The sequence below is a fragment of the Hylobates moloch genome, unplaced genomic scaffold (genome assembly GCF_009828535.3).
Source record: "Hylobates moloch isolate HMO894 unplaced genomic scaffold, HMol_V3 SCAFFOLD_5, whole genome shotgun sequence".
Lineage (NCBI taxonomy): Eukaryota > Metazoa > Chordata > Mammalia > Primates > Hylobatidae > Hylobates > Hylobates moloch.
In genome coordinates, this window is record NW_026652280.1 from 28,552,444 (window position 1) to 28,572,820 (window position 20,377).

A 20,377-nucleotide genomic window follows, 5' to 3' on the forward strand; every position below is an offset into this window, starting at 1 on the left:
GAGAGTAGTAATCACTGCACAATGTTGTGAATATACCAACAATCATTGAATTGTACAATTTAAATGGGTGACTTGTATGTCATGTGAATTCTCTCTCAAAATCTCATAAAGCTATTAAAAACTCGAAACGCCCAGTGCTAAATAACACAAAACAAAACAGATTTTACTTTTGAAAGCAAAAGAACAAGGCCACTTAAAGAGAATTCAAACATTTGCTTCATTTAAAGCTTGTAAAATGTCATTTCATTACATCAGATTTTCATAAGTATAAAATGACTACTATGTCATGAGAGAAGCAGGAAAAAAAGTCAATTTAGAAGGGGAAAAAAACCACAATTTAGTCCTAGCTTCTTGGCTTATAAAATGAAATTATTGCTCTCCAAGTCTGTTTTCCTCATTTTAATTAAAAACGGGAATGTGTGTGTGTGTGTGTGTGTGTGTGTGTGTGTGTGTGTGTGTATGTGCATGCGTGCATGTTTGTGTACTCGAAGTGTGGGCACTCCTTCCAGGGATGCATGTTATCTACATACAATTTACCCCAATAATATCATCTCCTGTGAAAATCTGATAACTTACAAATCCCTTAGTTACTGCTACCCAAAAAACGAATGAAGAAAATGCCAATGGTTAAATTTTAAGGTATACAGTATTCCTCCCTTATCCATGGGGGATATGTTCCAAGACTTCCAGTGGATGCGTGAAACTTTAGATAGTACTGTGCAATATACTATGTTTTTTTCCTATACATACATACCTCATCATGAAGTTTAACTTACAAATTAGGCATAGTAAGAGATTAACAACAACAGGTAATAATAAAACAGAACAATGTTAACAATATCCCAGCATCATTACCCTTGCACTATGGGACCATTATGAACTAAATAAAGGTTACTGGATGACAAGCACTGTGAGACCATGACAGTCAATCTCAAAACTGAGGTCGCCACTCAGTGACTAACAGGTGGGTAGTGCAGGCAGCATGGATATGCTGGGCAAAAGGTTTTACATCCCAAGCAGAATGGAGTGAGATTTCATCATCTACTCAGGACAGTGCACATTTTAAAACTTATGAATTGTTTCTGGAATTTTTCATTTAATATTTTTGGACTGTGGTTGACTATGGATACCTGAAGCCATGGAAAGTGAAATTGTGGATAGGGGCTGTACTTGTAACTGTCTCTTTCTGACTAGTAAGACTCTTCTGAAGAACAGTAATATAGTTGGTAAACAGAAATAATTATTTTAAAATCTTAGTTAATATAACCAAATGAGATTTTTTTTTAACTCCAAATATGTTGTCCAACAAGATATTTATCTGCTGTTCATGGTAAAAGTATGAGATCACTATTAAGATCTGTCCAAGACAGTGGTTTATCAAGTGATGACTTGTCTCACACCTTGGGGGCTTTTCAAAGGCCATCTGTACCAAAATATAAATAAGTCACAATATATTTATTTGACATCCAAGAAATTACACTTGCACGACTCCACATTATTTAAGCTCAATTGTTTTAAATACTACTCCATATCTGATTAAGTTTATAAATACTATCTGGCACACAGTATATATTCAACACCATAGTTCTCTATCCAGTCACTTTAAATTACATAAATAACACAAGAGACTTCTCAGTCAAGATGGGTAAGTGGGTATACATAATCACCTTCTCTCTCTGCTCCAACCACATACAAATAACAGAAAAACTATTTAAAATAGTCATCCTCTCCAAACTGATCATGAAATTCATATGGAAACAATCCACACATCCAAACTGATGATAAATAAAACCCACAGTGGAAAGCAGAGACTAAAGATAGGAGGTACTAGGGGTATACAAAGACCATAAACAAAGGGTAGGGGACAGGAATTTGACTTCTTGGAATAATATGGAGAGAGACAACAGCCAAACTCTCTGGGGGCTACAACTGGGCACCTGCCCATAAATCAAGTGCTGGTAAAATACAGCCAATTCAGAAGTACACCTAGGAATAAAATATCTGCCCATGGCAGGGAAAAGTTTCAGAGAAATCTAGGCAATCAGGAATTAAGCCCCAAGCATACCTACAGAATGGAACTCAATTTCTTCAGGAGATAAAGTCCCCCTACTTCCTAAATTTATAAGATTTGGTTCTGAGATGTGAATCCCAGATGCCAGGGTAAGGCAAAATTGCCACATAGGGTGAAGCAATGAAAGGAAGAAAAAATAGAAAATAAAACGAGTGAATTCTCTCAAAACAAACTTGGCCAACAAATACAAAATGGACTACAAAACACATAAGGAAATCCAAAGCCATTAAAAAATAATAACAAAAAGCCAGGCGTAGTGGCTTATACCTGCAATCCTCGCACTTTGGGAGCCAAGTTGGGCTGATCACTTGAGGTCAGGAGTTCGAGACCAGCCCGGCCAACATGGTGAAACCCCATCTCTACTAAATACAAAAATTAGCTAGCCGTGGTGGCGCACACCTGTAATCCCAGCTACCGGAGAGCCTAAGGCATGAGAATCACTTAAACCCTGGAAGCAGAGGTTGCAGTGAGCCAAGATGGCACCAATGTACTCTAGCCAGGGTGACAGAGCAAGACTCTGTCTCAAAAATAATAATAATAAAGCATAAATAACCAATACAAAAATTACTTGTGGAAAAAAACTGCAAAATACAAATAATTTCCACCTCACAGAGACAATTCCATTATACATACCACTCTAGACTTATGGGTACATATAAACAAATACAAATATCATGATATCATTTAACAAAAATGGGATCATAGTCTATGTGTTGTCTATTCATTTACTTATTTTTGAGAAAGGGTCTCACTCTATTACCTAGTCTGGAGCACAGTGGCATGATCATGGCTCTCCGCAGCCTTGAACTCCTGGGCTCAAGCAATGCTCCCATCTCAGCCTCCCAAGTAGCTAAAACTACAGGCATGCACCACCACACCCAGCTAATTTTTTAATTTTTTTGTAGAGATGGGGAGTATCACTTTGTGGCTCACGTTGGTCTTGAATTCCTGGCCTCAAGCAATCCTCCAACCTTGACCTCCAAAAGTGCTAAGATTACAGGCATGAGCCACTAAATCAGGCCTTATGTATTGTTTAATAACTAACTTTTCTATACACATGGATATCCTATCAATAAATGTAATACTTTATTGTTTTATTCTATTGTTCTAACAGACTAAAAGTATAACTGATGCTCTATTGTTGAAAATTTTAACAGGGAACTGATGCTAATTTATTAAGTGTAATAAATAGCACTGCGATTATGTTTTTCAGAAGTCTGTATAGACTTGAGAGTTACACAGGAGTATTTTATGAGTTACTCACGCAGAAATATTTTATGAGTGACTATGCTGTTTGGAATTGGCTTTCAACGACTCCAGGAAAAAAAAGTTGGGGGAGAAACACATTAAAGATTGGTAAAGTGCTGATAATTGTGGCAGCTGGATGATAGGTACATGCGGTTATTTTCTCTATACTTGGTATGTTTTAAAGTGTCATATAAAAAAATTCCAATATTCTTTAACTGAACTGTAACTGGAAATGAGAAACTGGGTTTGCTGTTGTAAGGCAATCAGGCAATTCCATTTTTATAGATGCTAAGGGGCTACATTATTTTTATCCTAAGCAACTTCCTGGTAATAACTTATGAGATACAGTTAATTCCACCAATTTACAATCACTGAAAATGTTGAGGATGACGCAAAATTAAAAATATATTTAGGCTATCTAATTACAACTGTCTTTCTCTTTCAAAAACAGGTTATATTACAAAGTAAAATTCAAATAGGTTGAATATATAACTAGTGAAAAATATTTCAGGCTTATCAGGTTCTTAATTTGAAAAGCTATTAATTTTAGAATTCCCTTCCATAAAATCCTGAAGATTGGCTAAGATGAAAGTCCAGAGTCTGATTCTTACAAATTTCAAGTTACAGGAATACAACTTTGGAGGCTTCACTATTTTCAAGAGCCTTTGTATTACTCTAAAACATGTAACAGGCCTGGCGCAGTGGCTCACGCCTGTAATCCCAGCACTTTGGGAGGCCAAGTTGGGCGGATCACTTAAGGTCAGGAGTTCGAGACCAGCCTGGCCAACATGGTGAAACCCTGTCTCTACTAAAAATACAAAAAATTGCCAGGCACAGTAGCATATGCCTGTAATCCCAGCTACTTGGGAGGCTGAGGCATGAGAATTGCTTGAACCCGGGAGGCGCAGGTTGCAGTGAGCCGAGATCATGCCACTGCACTCCAGCCTGGGCAACGAGAGCAAGACTCTGTCTCAAAAATAAATAAATAAATAAAATAAAAAATAAAACATGTAACAAATTGGCAATCATAAAACTAGATTACTGATAATGTCAATAAATGCCCTCAGAAAATGTGATTTTATACTTAAACACAATTTCTTATTATTTAATACATAAAACATTTTTCCATTCCTTCCACCCGGATTTCAATTCTTTTGAGAACAAATAGAGCTTCAAGTCTAAAATATTCAAATAAAATTGTAACTAACCTTTATATATGCACTTGGGTAGATCTTATGAACAGCATCTCCAGGTGCACGCCCAGCTTCTCTGTCTAAGTAGTAACTCTGTACAAAGACCGCGTGGTCGCTAAGGCACCTGACCCAAACATCACCTTCACCTTTACATTCCAACTGCACACCTTTGCCTATGTGCAACCTTAGGAAGAAAAAAGAAATTACATTTTATCTTGATAAGTATTTTAAATTAAATTTTAGTTCAGATTGCATAGCATGCTTAATATTGAAAAATTAAAAATAAAGATCATATAAAACCAAAAGATAGCTATTAACATTTTTGTGTATTTCCTTTTTTTCCTGTTCATATCTAATAATGATGCACATATTTACAACACTTACTATGTGTCAGGAGCATGTAGTATGAATTCTCATTAAACCCTTACAACTCAATGAGTACTATTATTCTCATTTTTTTAGATAAGGAAACTAAGGCATACTGTCCAAATTGATAGCCACTAGCCACATGTGACTATTTAAATTAAATTAAAACTAATTAGAAATCTGATTAGTCAATCATGTGAGCTATAATTTAAGTGCTCAATAGCTACATGTGGCTAGTGGCTACTGAACTGGACAGTGCAAATATAAATCATTTTCTTCATCACAGAAAATTCTATTAGCCAGAATTGGCTTAGAGGTTAGGTAATTTGCCAAAGTCACACAGCAAGTGATAGAGCCAAGATTATGTTCCTTAGCACACATATCCTTAAAAAGCTGAGATCATACAGTAGCTAAAATGGTATGTTCCTGTAATATTTCATTGTAAGCATTTCCATTTCATTATATAAACTTTTTTTTTTTTTTTGAAATGGAGTCTCGCTCTGTCGCCCAGGCTGGGGTGCAGTGGCACGATCTCAGCTCACTGCAACCTCCACCTCCCGGGTTCAAGCAATTCTCCTGTCTCAGCCTCCTGAGTAGCTGGGATTACAGGTGTGCACCACCACATATGGCTAATTTTTGGTAGAGATAGGGTTTCACCATGTTGGCCAGGCTGGTCTCGAACTCCTGACCTCAAGTGATCTGCCCGACTCCGCCTCCCAAAGTGCTGGGATTATAGGTGTGAGGCACCACACCCAGCCTCATTATATAAACTTTTAAACATTTTAATGACTATACAAAAAAAGGAAAAATTTATCATAATTTACTTAACCATTTCGCTTTTATTAACAATTTTTTTAACATTATAAGTAAAACTTTCAGAAACATGTTCTCATTTAATATTACTTCCTTTCAGTAATTTGTAGAAATGTATGATCACAGAAAATAAAATTTTCAAGCTGAATTCCAAAAGGTATACTTACTATTCGAAACATAGAAACCTACTAACATAAAAAAGGCTATCTTTTATCATTATATGTTAAACAACAAAAACATCGACAATTAAGATGGAGTGCTTACAAATTCTGAATTTTCAACATGACCTTTATTCCTTTATTTATATTTAAGAACACATATAATGTACATGGGAAAACGTAACCTTGAATAAAAGACAATGTACTATGCTCAATTTTTAAAGTAACTATCTGACTATACAATCAATACCTTGCTCTCTCAATGGCTTCTGTCCTGTGGACATTGGAGAGTTGACCCAAACAAAAGCGATCTCCTCCAGAAGGGTCCACGTATCCATCAACAGTAACAATAGGGCAGCTTGAAGGAACCTTAAATGTCTCTCCTACCTGAACATCCATTTCAAAGTAAGCAATGGAACACCAATACTCAGGAGCTATAGGAAATAAATGGGAAAGAACATCCTCCCATGAGAGAAAGATATAAGGCTTTCACTTGCACTCCACAACACAGTTTTTGCTAAAAGAAAGGGTGAAGGGAGGGGAGAGGGAAATGTAATGCACCCAAAACAACTGGATTAAAATAACATAACGCATTAAAAGGTAGGAATTTCCATGTCTTCTATTTTCTAGCTCAGTACCTAGCACTGTTCTTAAAACCCTAAAGTAATTTGTTTTTTTTTTTTTAATTTCCAATTACAACTTATCCTCAAGTTCTAAAAGTCATTTTTTAAAATCTGGAATTTGGTTCTTACCTCAAAGGACCAGGTCAACTGAGAATTTAAAGAACAGAAATAATCAGAATCTAAAATAAATTATTTTACCATGATGTTTCATTTGACTACACATATTCTCTATGTAGTCTCAACTTTTATTTTTTAAAAACACACTGACCCTAAGATGTATTCCAGGGAACCGTCCTTGAATAACATCGATTCATGACATGTTTTTATAGATTCCCTAATTGAGAGAAAGTGCATAAGCAAGTCAGCTATCCCATCCCTGAGTTATGGTTAATTATACTCTAATCACACAGTTGTTGTACACACAGATTCTCAACTGTCTCTTGGGTAGGTCATTTGTCCCATCTATGCTATAGCAAAAGATATTTTTAGTGAAGTCAGGTCATGTTAACTACCACAATTTTAACTTTGAAGATGTATTTAGTGTATTCATTTGAACAATAATATATAATTCTAAATCACTGGGAAAAAAGAGGTGCTACTTTGGTTTGCAAAGACAACTGATCAAGTACTTCTAATTTTTATTTGTACACAACAATTATTACATCAAGCCCAAATACATAAAAATTATTTGGCTTTCCTGTTTTAACTCATTTAACAGATATCTGCAGAGTATCTAGGGATCTTTCTGGGCACTGCATACACAGTAGGAAACAAAACAGCTACAGTCCCTGTTCTCACAGAGGTGCAGGGGCAGACAAATAAGCAAACAAACAAAATAACTCAGATAACAATGAACACTGTGAAGAAAATAAAACAGGGCATGGAACAGCAGATGACTGGGAAGAACACTTCAGACTGGATGGTAGGGGACATCCCATCTGAAAAGATGAGACCTGAATAACCTTTTATCTATGTGAACACTGAACAGATTTCAGAGAGGAAGCAAAAGCAAAGACCCTAGGGTGGAAATGGGTTCGACATATTTAAAACAAAGATTTATCTGTATCTCAATATGCTGTTTATGAACTTTAAACTATAATTTGAAGCAATAAAACTTTCAACAATCTTACTTTCAACAAAGTTACTTAGAATGACAAAAAAGAAACCCAGATCTTACGGAAAAAAAAAAAACCTAAAATGAAGTATGATTGATGCTTAAAATTTTTTAAAAAAGAAAACAACTTGTAAAAGCTATGTACCCTAATTACTTTTCAAAATGCTGCCAAGCAATAAAATACTTTCCAATGCAATGAGGAGTTACCAAAACAGATCACATGAAGACTGGATAATTCAAAAACTTAAAAACTCCAATGTTTTGCCATGTCACTCTAATGAACTCGTCACAAAGATAAATATTTGTTTAAATATATTTCATTATGATTAGAACATAAAAACCAGTGATACACTAAGTGTCTTCACTGAGTGTCTTAAAAAGCCAGTTTTGAAGTATTTATGAAATTATTTTCAGCCCGGCATGGTGGCTCATGCCTATAAACCCAGCACTTTGGGAGGCCAAGATGGGCAGATCACTTGAGCCCAGGAGTTCAAGGCCAGCCTGGGAAACATGGCGAAACTGCGTCTCTACGAAAAATAGAAAAATTGGCTGGGCATGGTTGTGTCCATCTGTAGTCCCAGCTACGCAGGAGGCTGAGATGGGAGAATCACCTAAGTCTGGGAGGTCAGGGCTGCAGTGAGCCATGAGAGTGCCACTGCACTCCAGCCCAGGCCACAGAGTGAGACCCCATCTCAAAAATTAAAAAACAAAAAAAAATACTGTCTATAGAAAATGTAATGTGAAGGTATCACATTATGCTATGGACAAGAAGCTTCAGCAAACAACTGATAGGTACACTGGTTAAACCAAAACTACAGAGATTGTCTAAGACAACAATTACCCAATGTTTTGGCGGCCAAAAAAAACACAACAAAAAAACAGTAACAACACTTAAAAGTGATCTTTACACAATCAGTCCAAATGTTAAATTTTGTTTTAAACAAGTATTTATAAAGCTAGGTAAAAAGAAAATGAGGGCCAGACATGGTGGATCACGCCTGTAATCCCAGCACTTTGGGAGGCCAAGACGGGCAGATCACGAGGTCAAGAGATCATGACCATCCTGGCCAACATGGTGAAACCCCATCTCTACTAAAAATACAAAAATTTAGCTGGGCATGGTGGCGCACACCTGTGGTCCCAACTACTCGGGAAGCTGAGGCAGAAGAATCGCCTGAACCTGGGAGGCAGAGGTTGCAGTGAGCCGAGATGGTGCCACTGCACTCCAGTGTGGTGACAGAGTGAGACCCCGTCTCAAAAAAAAAAAAAAAAAAAAAAAAAAGAGATCCAAGTACATACATTTCCTGGTTTATACTGAAGGATACTAACCAGAAGCAAAGTTCCATAGTAAGCAACGTTTTTTCTGTTAGTCAACGGTGGGGGGATGGGAGTTTTATAGCCTCCACGTTTAAGAAAAATATGTTTTTTGGGAGGAGGAGGGAGATGGGGGTCTCACTCTCTTGCCCAAGCTAGAGTGCAATGGCACGATTACAGCTCACTGCAGCCCAAGCTATCCTAAGCTATCCCGGGCCCAAGCTATCCTCTCACCTCAGCCTTCCAAGTAGCTGGGAATACAGATGCAGGCCACCATGCCAGGCTAATTTTTTAAATTTTTTGTAGAGATGGGGTTGGGTCCTATGATACCCAAGCTGGTCTTGAATTCCTGGGCTCAAGTGATCCTCCTGCCTTGCCCTCCCAATGTGTTGGGATTACAGGTGTGAGCCCACACCGGGCCTGAAAAATATAGTCTTATCATCATTATTTACAACACCCACAACTGCACCTAAACCTTACTTTATTATTTCCTACTCACCAAAGTAATTGTTTTTGTCTTAATAGTTCAGATACCATAAAATAACAATGGTTATCTAAAGCTGCACTCTGAACAGGTTTAGTTTGAGTTGACACGCTAGTACTGGGAAGAAATGTTTTATGAGAATGAAAAGAAATGGGCATAGGTGAGTGGCACTACCGATCAGTGATTTAAAAAGGCCTAGGAAAGCAAAGGTAAGGGGACTACCACTTATGAGGACAGAGAAGTCTAGAGCTAATCTAAGTGAGTCCCAGCAAATCTGGCAGTACTGAGATACAAAACACTATGTGAAAAACTTTCTTACTCCAATCTCAATTTGCTAAACAGTCAGAAGGGATCATTCTTATTTTAAAAACAGGGGACGGTAACAGGAAAACACCTATTAAACTTTTCTAGAATCTCTTCACTCTTTTGCCCCCAAGGACTAATGCCATATAATGACAACTCTGCAGTTCTCAAAACTAGCATCAACAGAAGGCTGGAATTATTCAACACAGAGTGGGCTTTCTGAATGCCCCAACTCATTTGAAAGGGAATAAGACAGTTATGTGGTAACTTTGATATTTTTATATTTTTTGCTCCTAAATTAGTGAAGTTAAGCCAGTCTCATGGAGCCCAAAACTGCTCATCACTGGCCAAAGAAAAGATTTTAAAAAACTGAGTTAACAAAAAAAATTTTTTACAATGAAAAAACTTATCTAAATATTTTTTGTAATGGGGAAATTATAAAGCACAGTCTTATCAAATAAATGTTGTTAAATTATAATGAAAGATTTAAGTCTCCAAGGTATTATCTTCAATTTTTTGTTTTCAGAATCATTATGTATTTTCTTGAGACCCAGGCTGGAATGCAATGATGCAATCATGGCTCACTACAACCTTGAACCCCCCGACTCAAGTGATTCTCTCACCTCAGCCTCTAGAGTAGCCGGGACTACAGATGCACACCACCATGTCTGGCTAATTATTTGGTACTTTTTTGTAGAGACGGGGTCTCGTTATGTTGCCCAAGCTGGTCTCAAACTCCTAGGCTCAAGCGATCCCCTGGCCTGGGCCTCTGAGGGTGCTGGGATTATAGGAGTAAGCCAAAGTGCTCTGCCTATCTTCATTATTTTAAATAAAAATAAAGTCATTCCAAATAAAGTGTAAAGATTTGCTTAAAGCACCTAAGTGACTCATTATGAATTATTACCTTTATTATTTAGATCTGAATGAGATGCCCTGTGAGAATCTTTTATGAATACAAAAAGGTACTCTCCAAAGTCTAAAACACACCTAAAGTTGGAAATTTGTGGGTTTCGAATCCATTTGTGAATTTGAACAAAATAACCTCAGACACTGAAGAAATCTTTCACTTTAATTTGCAATCAATATTCAATTTGATGAATATATCTCAGCTTTAAGAAAAAGTAGAAACAGTAAGTTGGTAAAAAAGAAATGAGGTGATTAAACTTTTCCAAAGACAACACATGGAATCACCAAGTATGTTGCCTACCTGAAATCTTTAACATCAAGGTAATTACGACCAATCTTTATTATTTTCATTTTCTACAATTATATCATCTATTTCCTAAAACATTTATGTATCTTCAAAAATAATTTCTCAAAATAAATTTACTATATATTATTGATGATTTTTACACATATAAAAGATTCAAAGATATATTTCCTGTTTAAATAATTCTAAATCTATGGTAGAATATTTTAGCATTTCTTAATCAGACCTTAAGGACCTACATTAACCATATACCTACACAAATTTTTAAACTTTGGTTTCTTTTCTACATTAAGGAAGGATAGCAGACATGTAAACTAGTAGCTATAATTTAGTACGATTATAAAGTACTAGGTAGCAGGGAACTTCCCATCAGTAGTGTACTTGAGCTGGATCTTCAAAGAGTTCACTACATTTGGGAGGATAGAGGTGCATGGGACCCAGCATTCATGATGACCCCCAATGATTCTCACCTCCTGATATTCACATCCTTGTGTAGTCCCCTCCCACATAACATGGACTCTTACAGATAATGATGATGCAACTTCTGAAGCTAAGTATTAAAAGACACCGAGGCTCTGTTTTACTCTCTCCTGATCACTCGTTAGCTGTCATATTATAAGGATATTCAAGCAGCTCTACAGAGAAATCCACAAGAAGAGAAACTGGAGCCTCCTGCCAAAAAGAAAACTAACTTGCCAGATATGTCAGTAAACCACCCTGAAAGTGATTCCTTTAGCCTCTGAAAAAGCCTTCAGATGATGGCAGCCCCAGCTGACAACTTTAGTGCAACCTCATGAGATCCTGAGCCGAAACCACCCAGCTAAGCCATATGTAGATCCCCACCTATAGAAACTAAGTGATATAATAAATTGTTATTGTTTCAATTTGCTAAGTTTGGGTTAATTTGTTGTGGAATAGATAATATAGAGGACGAGAAAAAAGCAGAGGGATGATATACCTAGGTTAAAGCATCAAGAGATGAGGCTAGAGAAGCACGCAAGCACCAGGACCAGAGATTCTTTTCTGCCTAGCTAAGGAATTTGGACTTTATCCTATGGCCAAGCACTGAGTAGGGGAATAAGTTCTTGAGCAAAGAAATAACTAGATTCAAATTTTAAAATAAATACCTAGTAGCAGTAGAGATAAGAGTTGAGGAGGAGGGTACTAGAACTGGAAGCTCTCCTAACAGGGAAATCAGTCATAGTATTCTTGAAACAGTACAAAAGGAGAAATGAAGAGGAACAGTTGTGAGATAGAACTCCTCAAGGGCCCATTAGTATCCACAGCCAAAGACCATCTGGGTTCTACCTGCTGACTCCATTAAAGGTGTACATGCAGAGCAAATCCTCTCTGGCAACTACCTTGACAGAGACCTTTTCAGGATCAGCCTCACCATTAAATCACTTCCTTATTCTACTCAAAGATAGAGACCCATAGTGAGACACGGTTTCTTAAAAATAAAAACAAGAGGCCGGGCGCGGTGGCTCACGCCTGTAATCCCAGGACTTTGGGAGGCCGAGGCGGGCAGATCAAGAGGTCGGGAGTTCGAGACCAGCCTGACCAACATAGTGAAACCTCGTCTCTACTAAAAATACAAAAATTAGCTGGGCGTGGTGGTGGACACCTATAGTCCCAGCTACTCGGGAGGCTGAGGCAGGAGAATGGCGTGAACCCGGCAGGCAGAGGTTGCAGTGAGCCAAGTCGCGCCACTGCACTCCAGCCTGGGCGACAGAGCGAGACTCTGTCTCGAAAAAAAAAAAAAAACAAGTAAAGCCAGATTACTGGACTGTTTAGGGATGTATTCATCACTTTAAAAGAGCATAAAAGGGCCAGGCGTGGTGGCTCATGCCTATAATCCCAGCATTTTGGGAGCTGATGGGGCAGAGATCACTTGAAGCCAAGAGTTCGAGACCAGCCTGGACAACATGGTGAAACCCTATCTCTACTAACAATACAAAAATTAGCCAGGCATGGTGGCGGGTGCCTATAATCCCAGCTACGCAGGAGGCTAAGGCAGGAGAATGGCTTGAACCTGGAGGTGGAGGTTGCAGTGAGCCCAATTGCGTGACTGCACTCTAGCCTGAGCGACAAAACAAGAGCTCATCTCAAAATAAATAAATAAAAATTTAAAAAATAAAACAGCAAAAAAAAAGTAATATCCATAAAAAGCAGGACAGTAGCTACCTCTGGGGAGAAGGAAAGAGAAGGTTTTGACAGAGATAAAATTCATGGGGTAGGAGGGTTCCTGGGATGCTGTAATGTTTTAGTTCTCAATCTGTGTAGTGGTTACATGAGTATTGGTTTTAGTGATGTTAGACTATATACTTACTTGTGTTATGTACTTTTCTGTATATTACATTTCTCAAAAGAAAAAGTTTATGAAAAGACTAGACCCCTTGACCTAAAAATGTTTAAAACCACAACATACAATATAACACAGAAAATCCGTTAAAGAAGATAATAAATATATATTATTTAAAGAATGCTTCTGCCCCACTAACATCACCTTTTTCCTAACCAGAACAAGTATTTGCCTCTTAAATCAGCAAAAAGTTTATTAAACTATGACATCTACTGCTAGCCAGCACAGTAACACTGGTTCGCACACTCTGATGTCACTGTAATATGGCCTTTCGATCTAGAGATTCTATAAATTTCTTAAACTAAAATATGAGAAAAGTTATAAACACAAAGATGTATCCTTCTATTTTTTTAAACAGCTAGAAGAAAAATTAAACCAACATAATCAATAAAAGAAAATTTACACAAAGACCTATTTAAGAATTGTATGTTATCCTTTAAATTAATCATTATGGGCACTGTGTTTATGTTTTTAAAAACCTTTACTGGAAATATATACTAAGATATTTACATATAAAACTATTATATAGGATTTGCTTCAAAATAATATAGAATGAAGAAAGAGTGAGTATGAATGAAACAAGATTGGTCATTAGTTGATAATGGCTGAAACTGAGGAATGAGTACAATGGGGGAACTTCCTGTATTATTCTGGTATGCTTAAAATTCTTTATGCTTGACTTATACACAGTGGAGTACTATTCAGCCATAAAAAATAATGCGATTCAGTCACTTGCAACAACATGGATGGAACTGGAGGTATTATGTTAAGTGAAATAAGCCAGGCAAAGAAAGACAAACATCACATGTTCTTATTTGTGGGATCTAAAAATCAAAACAATTGAACCCATAGAGACAGACAGTAGAAGGATGGTTACCAGAGGCTGAGAAAGGTAGTGGGGGATTGGGGGAAGGTGAGGATGGTTAATAGTACAAAAAGTAGTTCGAATGAATAAGATCTAATATTTTACAGCACAACAGGGTGATTGTAGTCAATAATTTAATTGTACACTTTAACTAACAGAGTATAGATTGTAACACAAAAGATAAATGCTTGAGGGGATGTATACCCCATCTTCCATGATGTGATTATCATGCATTACATGCCTGTATCAAAACATTTCATGTGCTCCATAAATATATACATCTCCTACGTACCCACAAAGATTAAAAATAAAATCATTTAAAAAATTTTTTTTTAATTTTTCAAGCTTGGTGTGGTGGCTCACGTCTATAATCCCAGCACTTTGGGAGGCTAAGACAGGAGGATCACTTGAGGCTAGGAGTTCAAAACCAGCCTAGACAACATAGAGAGATCCCATCTCGGAAAAAAATTTATAAATAAATAAATAAATAAATAAATAAATAAATAAATAAATAAATAAAATTATTGGCAGGAGGAATGCTTTAGCCCAGGAGTTTGAGACCAGCCTGGGCAACATGGTGAGATCTTGTATCTACTAAAATACAAACATTAGCCAGGCATGGTGGCCCCTGCCTATAGTCCCAGCTACTCTAGAAGCTGAGGCGAGAGGATCGCTTGAGACCAGGAGGTCAAGGCTGTAGTAAGCTGAGATCATGCCACTGCACTCCAGTTTGGGTGACAGAGCCAGGCCCTGTCTCAAAAATAAACAAGTAAAAATAAAAATATAATTCTTCATAATAATTTTCTTTTAATTAGGAGGAAAATTGAGTTTATAGTTTCCAAAAAATTAAGGTGATTAGTTGAAGTAACATACTTGCATCTTTTTATGCTAAGAGAAACAGATACGAAGGGATGAGAAAAAAATTCAAAATCTGTTTGTGTTACAAGGGACTTTCAGTATTTTATTTTCAAGTGTTTTCTGTTTTATTACCTCTATAGTTTCAAAAATTATACACAAACTTTGAATTGAAGAAAGCTACTTAGCTATTTACTCTTTTGCATACAATTTAATCAAATAGTTTCTAAATTCCAGTTGACCAGAGATCCTGAATAGAGTGAATTATTTTTCTTTTCAGCATGTACTTAAGATTCTTTCCTGGCTTTTTAAGCTATAGTTTTACAGCTGTTCTATTTTGAAACCTAGTTTTATTCTGCTGCATATTTATGTATTCAATGCTGAAGCCAGCATTTCTGTAATTCCCATTTTAGCTGAAAAGATAGTTCTTTTCTTTTGGGGACAGCTAAACTGAATAAAATATAGACAGTCTATGTGTGACTATACTGGCTACTCAAACTGTTGATTAACTCATGTCATGATGAGTATTGTACTTATCTGAGAAGTTAAGTGACCCTATAATTCTATTAAAGCCTGTGTTTGTGCATTTCAATCACCACTAAATCAATCTAAATACAGGAAATCAATTTTGAAATACACTTACCAGGATGATTGGAAATGGGAGGCTGGAATGCAAGCTCATTGTGAACAGGCCCTAAAGAAAAGACAACAAAAATTCTATTTTTATTAAAAGTTGTCTAACGCTAAAACTTTCAGTAAATCGTACTTAAATATAACTATTATAGGTTAGGAATTGTTTAAAACAAGCTTATGCAATGTCTAAGAACTTAAAAGTTTACAATAAGCAAATAGTCTTAAACTATTAATACTTTTGTGGATATTTAATAACTAACATTTTAGTGCTATCTGCCAAGTGCTATTATTACACAATTTATACATAATTTTATATCCAATATTTAATACAGATCATAAATTATTCATGTAACGTCCAATACAGTACAATTTATAAGGCAATGTATAATAATAAACTGTTAGGTCTATTCTAAAAACAAGTACTTATGTTAATTAAGGATGTTTATTTAATGGAATCGTAGCTAACATAATTGAAAACTTGTAATGTGTTAAGACATTGTGCTAAACACCTCACATAAATTATTACGTTTACTTCTTACAAACACCCCTTGAGGTAGATACTACTATTATTACTCTTGAGGCTTAATGAGGTGAAATAACTTGTCAATGGTCACACAGCCTGTTAAAGGTCCAAACCCAGCACCCTTCAACACTATGACGGCCTAGGCAGCCATTAAAAATTACATTCTCTTAAGAAATGGAAAAAATAGTAACATAACTGAAAAGAAGCAAGATATATACAATACACATAGAGTGGGAGCCCCCTGTCAATTTACATATACCTGTTTATATGACTGGAAGGAAAATAACAAAATATTAGAAGTGGCTGTTTTTGAGTAGCAGGATTCAGGGTAATTTTGCTTTTCTTATTTACACTTTTCTATTATTTTCTAAGTTTTCTTTGGTACTATTAATATTATAATGAGAAGAAAGGGATTTAATGTATATAAAAGAGTTACACTCTTGATCTTACTAAGCCATATGAACAATGCTCCTATTCTACCTGAAACTACAGGCTATCTGTAGGGTATTCCTCCCAATCATGCCAGCACAGAGTTATCTATAGATTCAACATTATCCAAAGTACACTGAATACTATGCTGAGGGAAACCTTGAGAACTTAGAGCTCAAAGGGTTTCAATCCATTATGCATGGATATACAAGACACAGATGAGATCTAAGAACATATACAAAGCAAACAAACAAATGAATGGAAATCAATGTGATGTCAATGAAACATTAGCAACAGAGAAATAAATGTATTTAGCAAACATCACTCCTCTAAAATAAAAAGGATAACTATGAAAAATAATACTGTTTACAAAAAATACTGAAAAGCACTATTTAATGAAACAAAATCACAGGATGAATAAAAGATGTAAGAACATTTTTAAAAAATAGAAAACAAAGCCCTACCAAAAAAAAAAAAAAAATAGCCCTTACAACAAAAACAAGAGCTTACAGTAATGTCCGGGATGGGGCGGCATAGGCGGGTGGTGCTGAAGATGGCCGTTTTGGTGGTGAGGCAAATTAGGTGTGTATGGTGCAGTCCTACTTCCAGTCCAGGTGGTAGTGCTGTCTAAAAATTAAGGCCCACATGGGTTAATTTGCTTTTATAAAGGCTGCCTACTTTTTTCTCAACTATTTAAAAGATTTTTTAAAGTATGTACATACTATGATGGTAAGTAGCTGGCTGACCAGTAAATCCATTCTGCTGCTGTCCTGGCTGAGGCCCTGATGCTATCTGCAACAGTCCTTCACTATGGCTGCCCCCCAGTATACTGGCAGGCTGACCTAGAGGAACAAGAAGATATTAACATGGTACATTCATAGATGTCATCTTATGATTTCATATACCAAATGAAGGACCAATTTTATCTGATAATGCACGACTATAAAGATGGGCAAAAAGTGTAACTCACCCATGGCCTATCAGGTAAAAAACCTACAGTCACCTATAAAGGCAAACTTTAACTTGAGGAAGCTCAAAATTATTCCATTTTAGGTAATGTCTAACTAATTGTAATGGCTTATTTCTTCACAAACATATTTCAAATGCCAGCAAAACACCACTGTATGTCTGGCCTATCATATTAACTTCTTCAGAAGTATGTCAGTTCATCCTGGCCACTCCATCCACCTCTCTCTCTGGATCTTTCTGATTAGGACCCCAAAAATCCAGGCTCAAGAAAATGTTGAAAACTGAAAAATTAATCATTATCAGCACTGGTACTAGCAATGGCAGAATGCTAGGGTTTGACAGAGAAAAGCAGAGCAGAAAATTATTTTAAATAGGATGTGATAGTGAAGATGAGGAAGTTAAGAAGATCTAGCTCTGCTGTCCAATCAATATACCATTTACTGGTTAAAAACAAACAAAAAAACTATCAGTCTACTTTCAAATTTTTTCAAGAGCTTTTATAAACCAAGAATCATTTCTTTTCAAGAATACCATCATATTCCCAGATGTACAAGAAATTAGTTGCCCTTTCTGTAAGAGAATCAAGCTTCTCTTGGCTTCTATTCTATTCAAAAAACCATCCTATGATATTGCTTACTGTCCTACCTTTTTAAGGCTTTTTTTTTTAAAGTGGCAACTTGGTTTCTTAAAGAGCATTAATTAAGTCGACTGTTTATCCTATTTGGAAAGCACTAAATTTATAATTATTTATAACTGGCATCACCTCATTCTTTTCTAAATGGGAGTATAATCAGATGGAAGAGAGTAACATGTCACCATTGCTCAAAGTATCAAAGAAAAGGAATATTTTTCTTTTCTTTACATATCACATTTCCTTAAAGCTAAGAATTACAAAACCAAAAGCAAAAGAGAATATTTCAATACTCCCCAAATTATTTATCTGTAAAAATCACATTTTAGCAACCTCCCTTCCTACTCATCCCCCAGATTCTACAAGTTATCTTTAAAGGTTAATTATGGTTTTGTTCATGTTTTTAACAATTCTACAGGCAATACTCTTAGCTAACTTACAAAAACTGTCATTAACTACACAGGATAAATTATTTTAATTTACAGGTATTTAAAAGGAAATTCTTAAAATATTCAGGTGTCAAAAGAACATAAATTGTAAAGTGACTCACTGTAGTTATCCATATTGAATACTTCCCTTATACAATTCTAAGTATGTAAAATAAAGTTAAACAATACGACTAAATCAGCTTACATAAAATAGCCTTTCAAATCTTCTATTCTAGTTCAACTTCTTTTCTTTCATTTAATTTTATCAGTATACTTTTTGAGATCTAAGGGAACCCTTTTTTTTTTGGAGACGGAGTCTCACTCTGTCGCCCAGGCTGGAGTGCAGTGACTTGATCTCTGCTCACTGCAAGCTCCGCCTCCCGGGTTCACGCCATTTCTCCTGCCTCAGCCCCTGGAGTAGCTGGGACTACAGGCGCATGCCACCACATAAGGGAACATTTTGACACAAGTTCTAAAACTTACAGTATTTACAGTATTCGACTATTAAAATCTACCCAATAAATACCAGGATAAAATTAGCTGCATTTTATTTGTATCACTTTTTTCTAATCTTTGAATAGGATTCAACCTCAGGAAACAACACAGTCAAAATGAAGTCACTTTAGTAAGCACTGACAAAGGCATAGAAATTAAATCTCCAGATAATATAAACAGAAGTAGATAGCTGTGCTCTAGCACTAATCTACATTCAAGTGGCTATAATGTACCTTCTTTTATTTTCTTTTTTTTTTTTTTTTTTTTTTTGAGACGGAGTCTCGCTCTGTCACCCAGGCTAGAGTGCAGTGGCGCAATCTCGGCTCACTGCAAGCTCCGCCTCCCGGGTTCACGCCATTCTCCTGCCTCAGCCTCTCCGAGTAGCTGGGACTACAGGCGCCCGCCACCACGCCCGGCTAATTTTTTTGTATTTTTAGTAGAGACGGGGTTTCACCGTGGTCTCGATCTCCTGACCTTGTGATCCGCCCGCCTCAGCCTCCCAAAGTGCTGGGATTACAAGCGTGAGCCACCGCGCCCGGCTCCTTCTTTTATTTTCTATCACTACCCACTGTTTGTCAACCATATTCCTAATTTGGTAAATAAAAAGTAGACAGACAATAGAAGCACCAAGTGATTAAGGATCTGGGTTCTCAAGTGCTTAACCTATATGACCCATTTAGAATATGCTGCCTATAGTGAGACTGTCATCTCTTATATAGCAAACCAAAAACATATTGCTTTGAAGTGGTGTAATGAATTAAAGAGGGGAAATTTTGGTATACTTCAGTTGAAAACTCACAATTACAGAAATCAGTCCCCCATTTATTCCAAAGATCAAAATTTCTATGTTGAATCTAATCTGATAGTAAAGCAAACAGAATAATGGTACTTTTGGTAGCAACTAACACAGTATTAGCCCAGAGCTGTCAAAAATCTATTCTGATGTGGGTTTACATAAATTCCTTTAGCAACTGCATGCAACTAACACCATACACATGCCAAGACAATGCTCTGATTAATTGAAAAAAGAAAAAAAAAAAGAAAAAGAAAAAAAAGCTACTTCCTTTGCCAAGCAGCAAACTATCAAACCTTCGGTTACTGTGAAAATAAGTAACAGAACCAGGTCATATGATCAGGCCCCCAAAAACCTGAACCTAGCAGCCCCTCTGCCTCCTATGACATGGCAGAAAAGAAGGATCTTTCTGAAACAGATGGATCTTTCTGAAACAGACTTTTAAAAAAAATATATATATATATATATTTTAAAAAGAGATATATAAGTTAGCTTTT

At 36.4% G+C, this 20,377-nt stretch overlaps 1 protein-coding gene across 2 annotated transcripts in view; it reads right to left on the reverse strand.

Moving 5' to 3' along the window:
* SMAD4 (SMAD family member 4) overlaps positions 1–20,377 on the reverse strand; it is a 52,563-nt gene that overhangs the window by 13,422 nt on the left and 18,764 nt on the right. For both annotated transcript variants that reach the window (XR_004248077.2, XM_032152266.2), the window contains exons 6-10: positions 17,287–17,406; positions 17,075–17,191; positions 15,623–15,673; positions 6,100–6,283; positions 4,528–4,696 (exon numbers count right to left, since the gene is read on the reverse strand). Coding sequence is in view for 1 of the 2 variants with exons in the window: in XM_032152266.2 (XP_032008157.1) it covers positions 4,528–4,696; positions 6,100–6,283; positions 15,623–15,673; positions 17,075–17,191; positions 17,287–17,406 (641 nt within the window). In the remaining variant the exon portion in view is untranslated. The remainder of the gene's footprint in view (positions 1–4,527; positions 4,697–6,099; positions 6,284–15,622; positions 15,674–17,074; positions 17,192–17,286; positions 17,407–20,377) is intronic.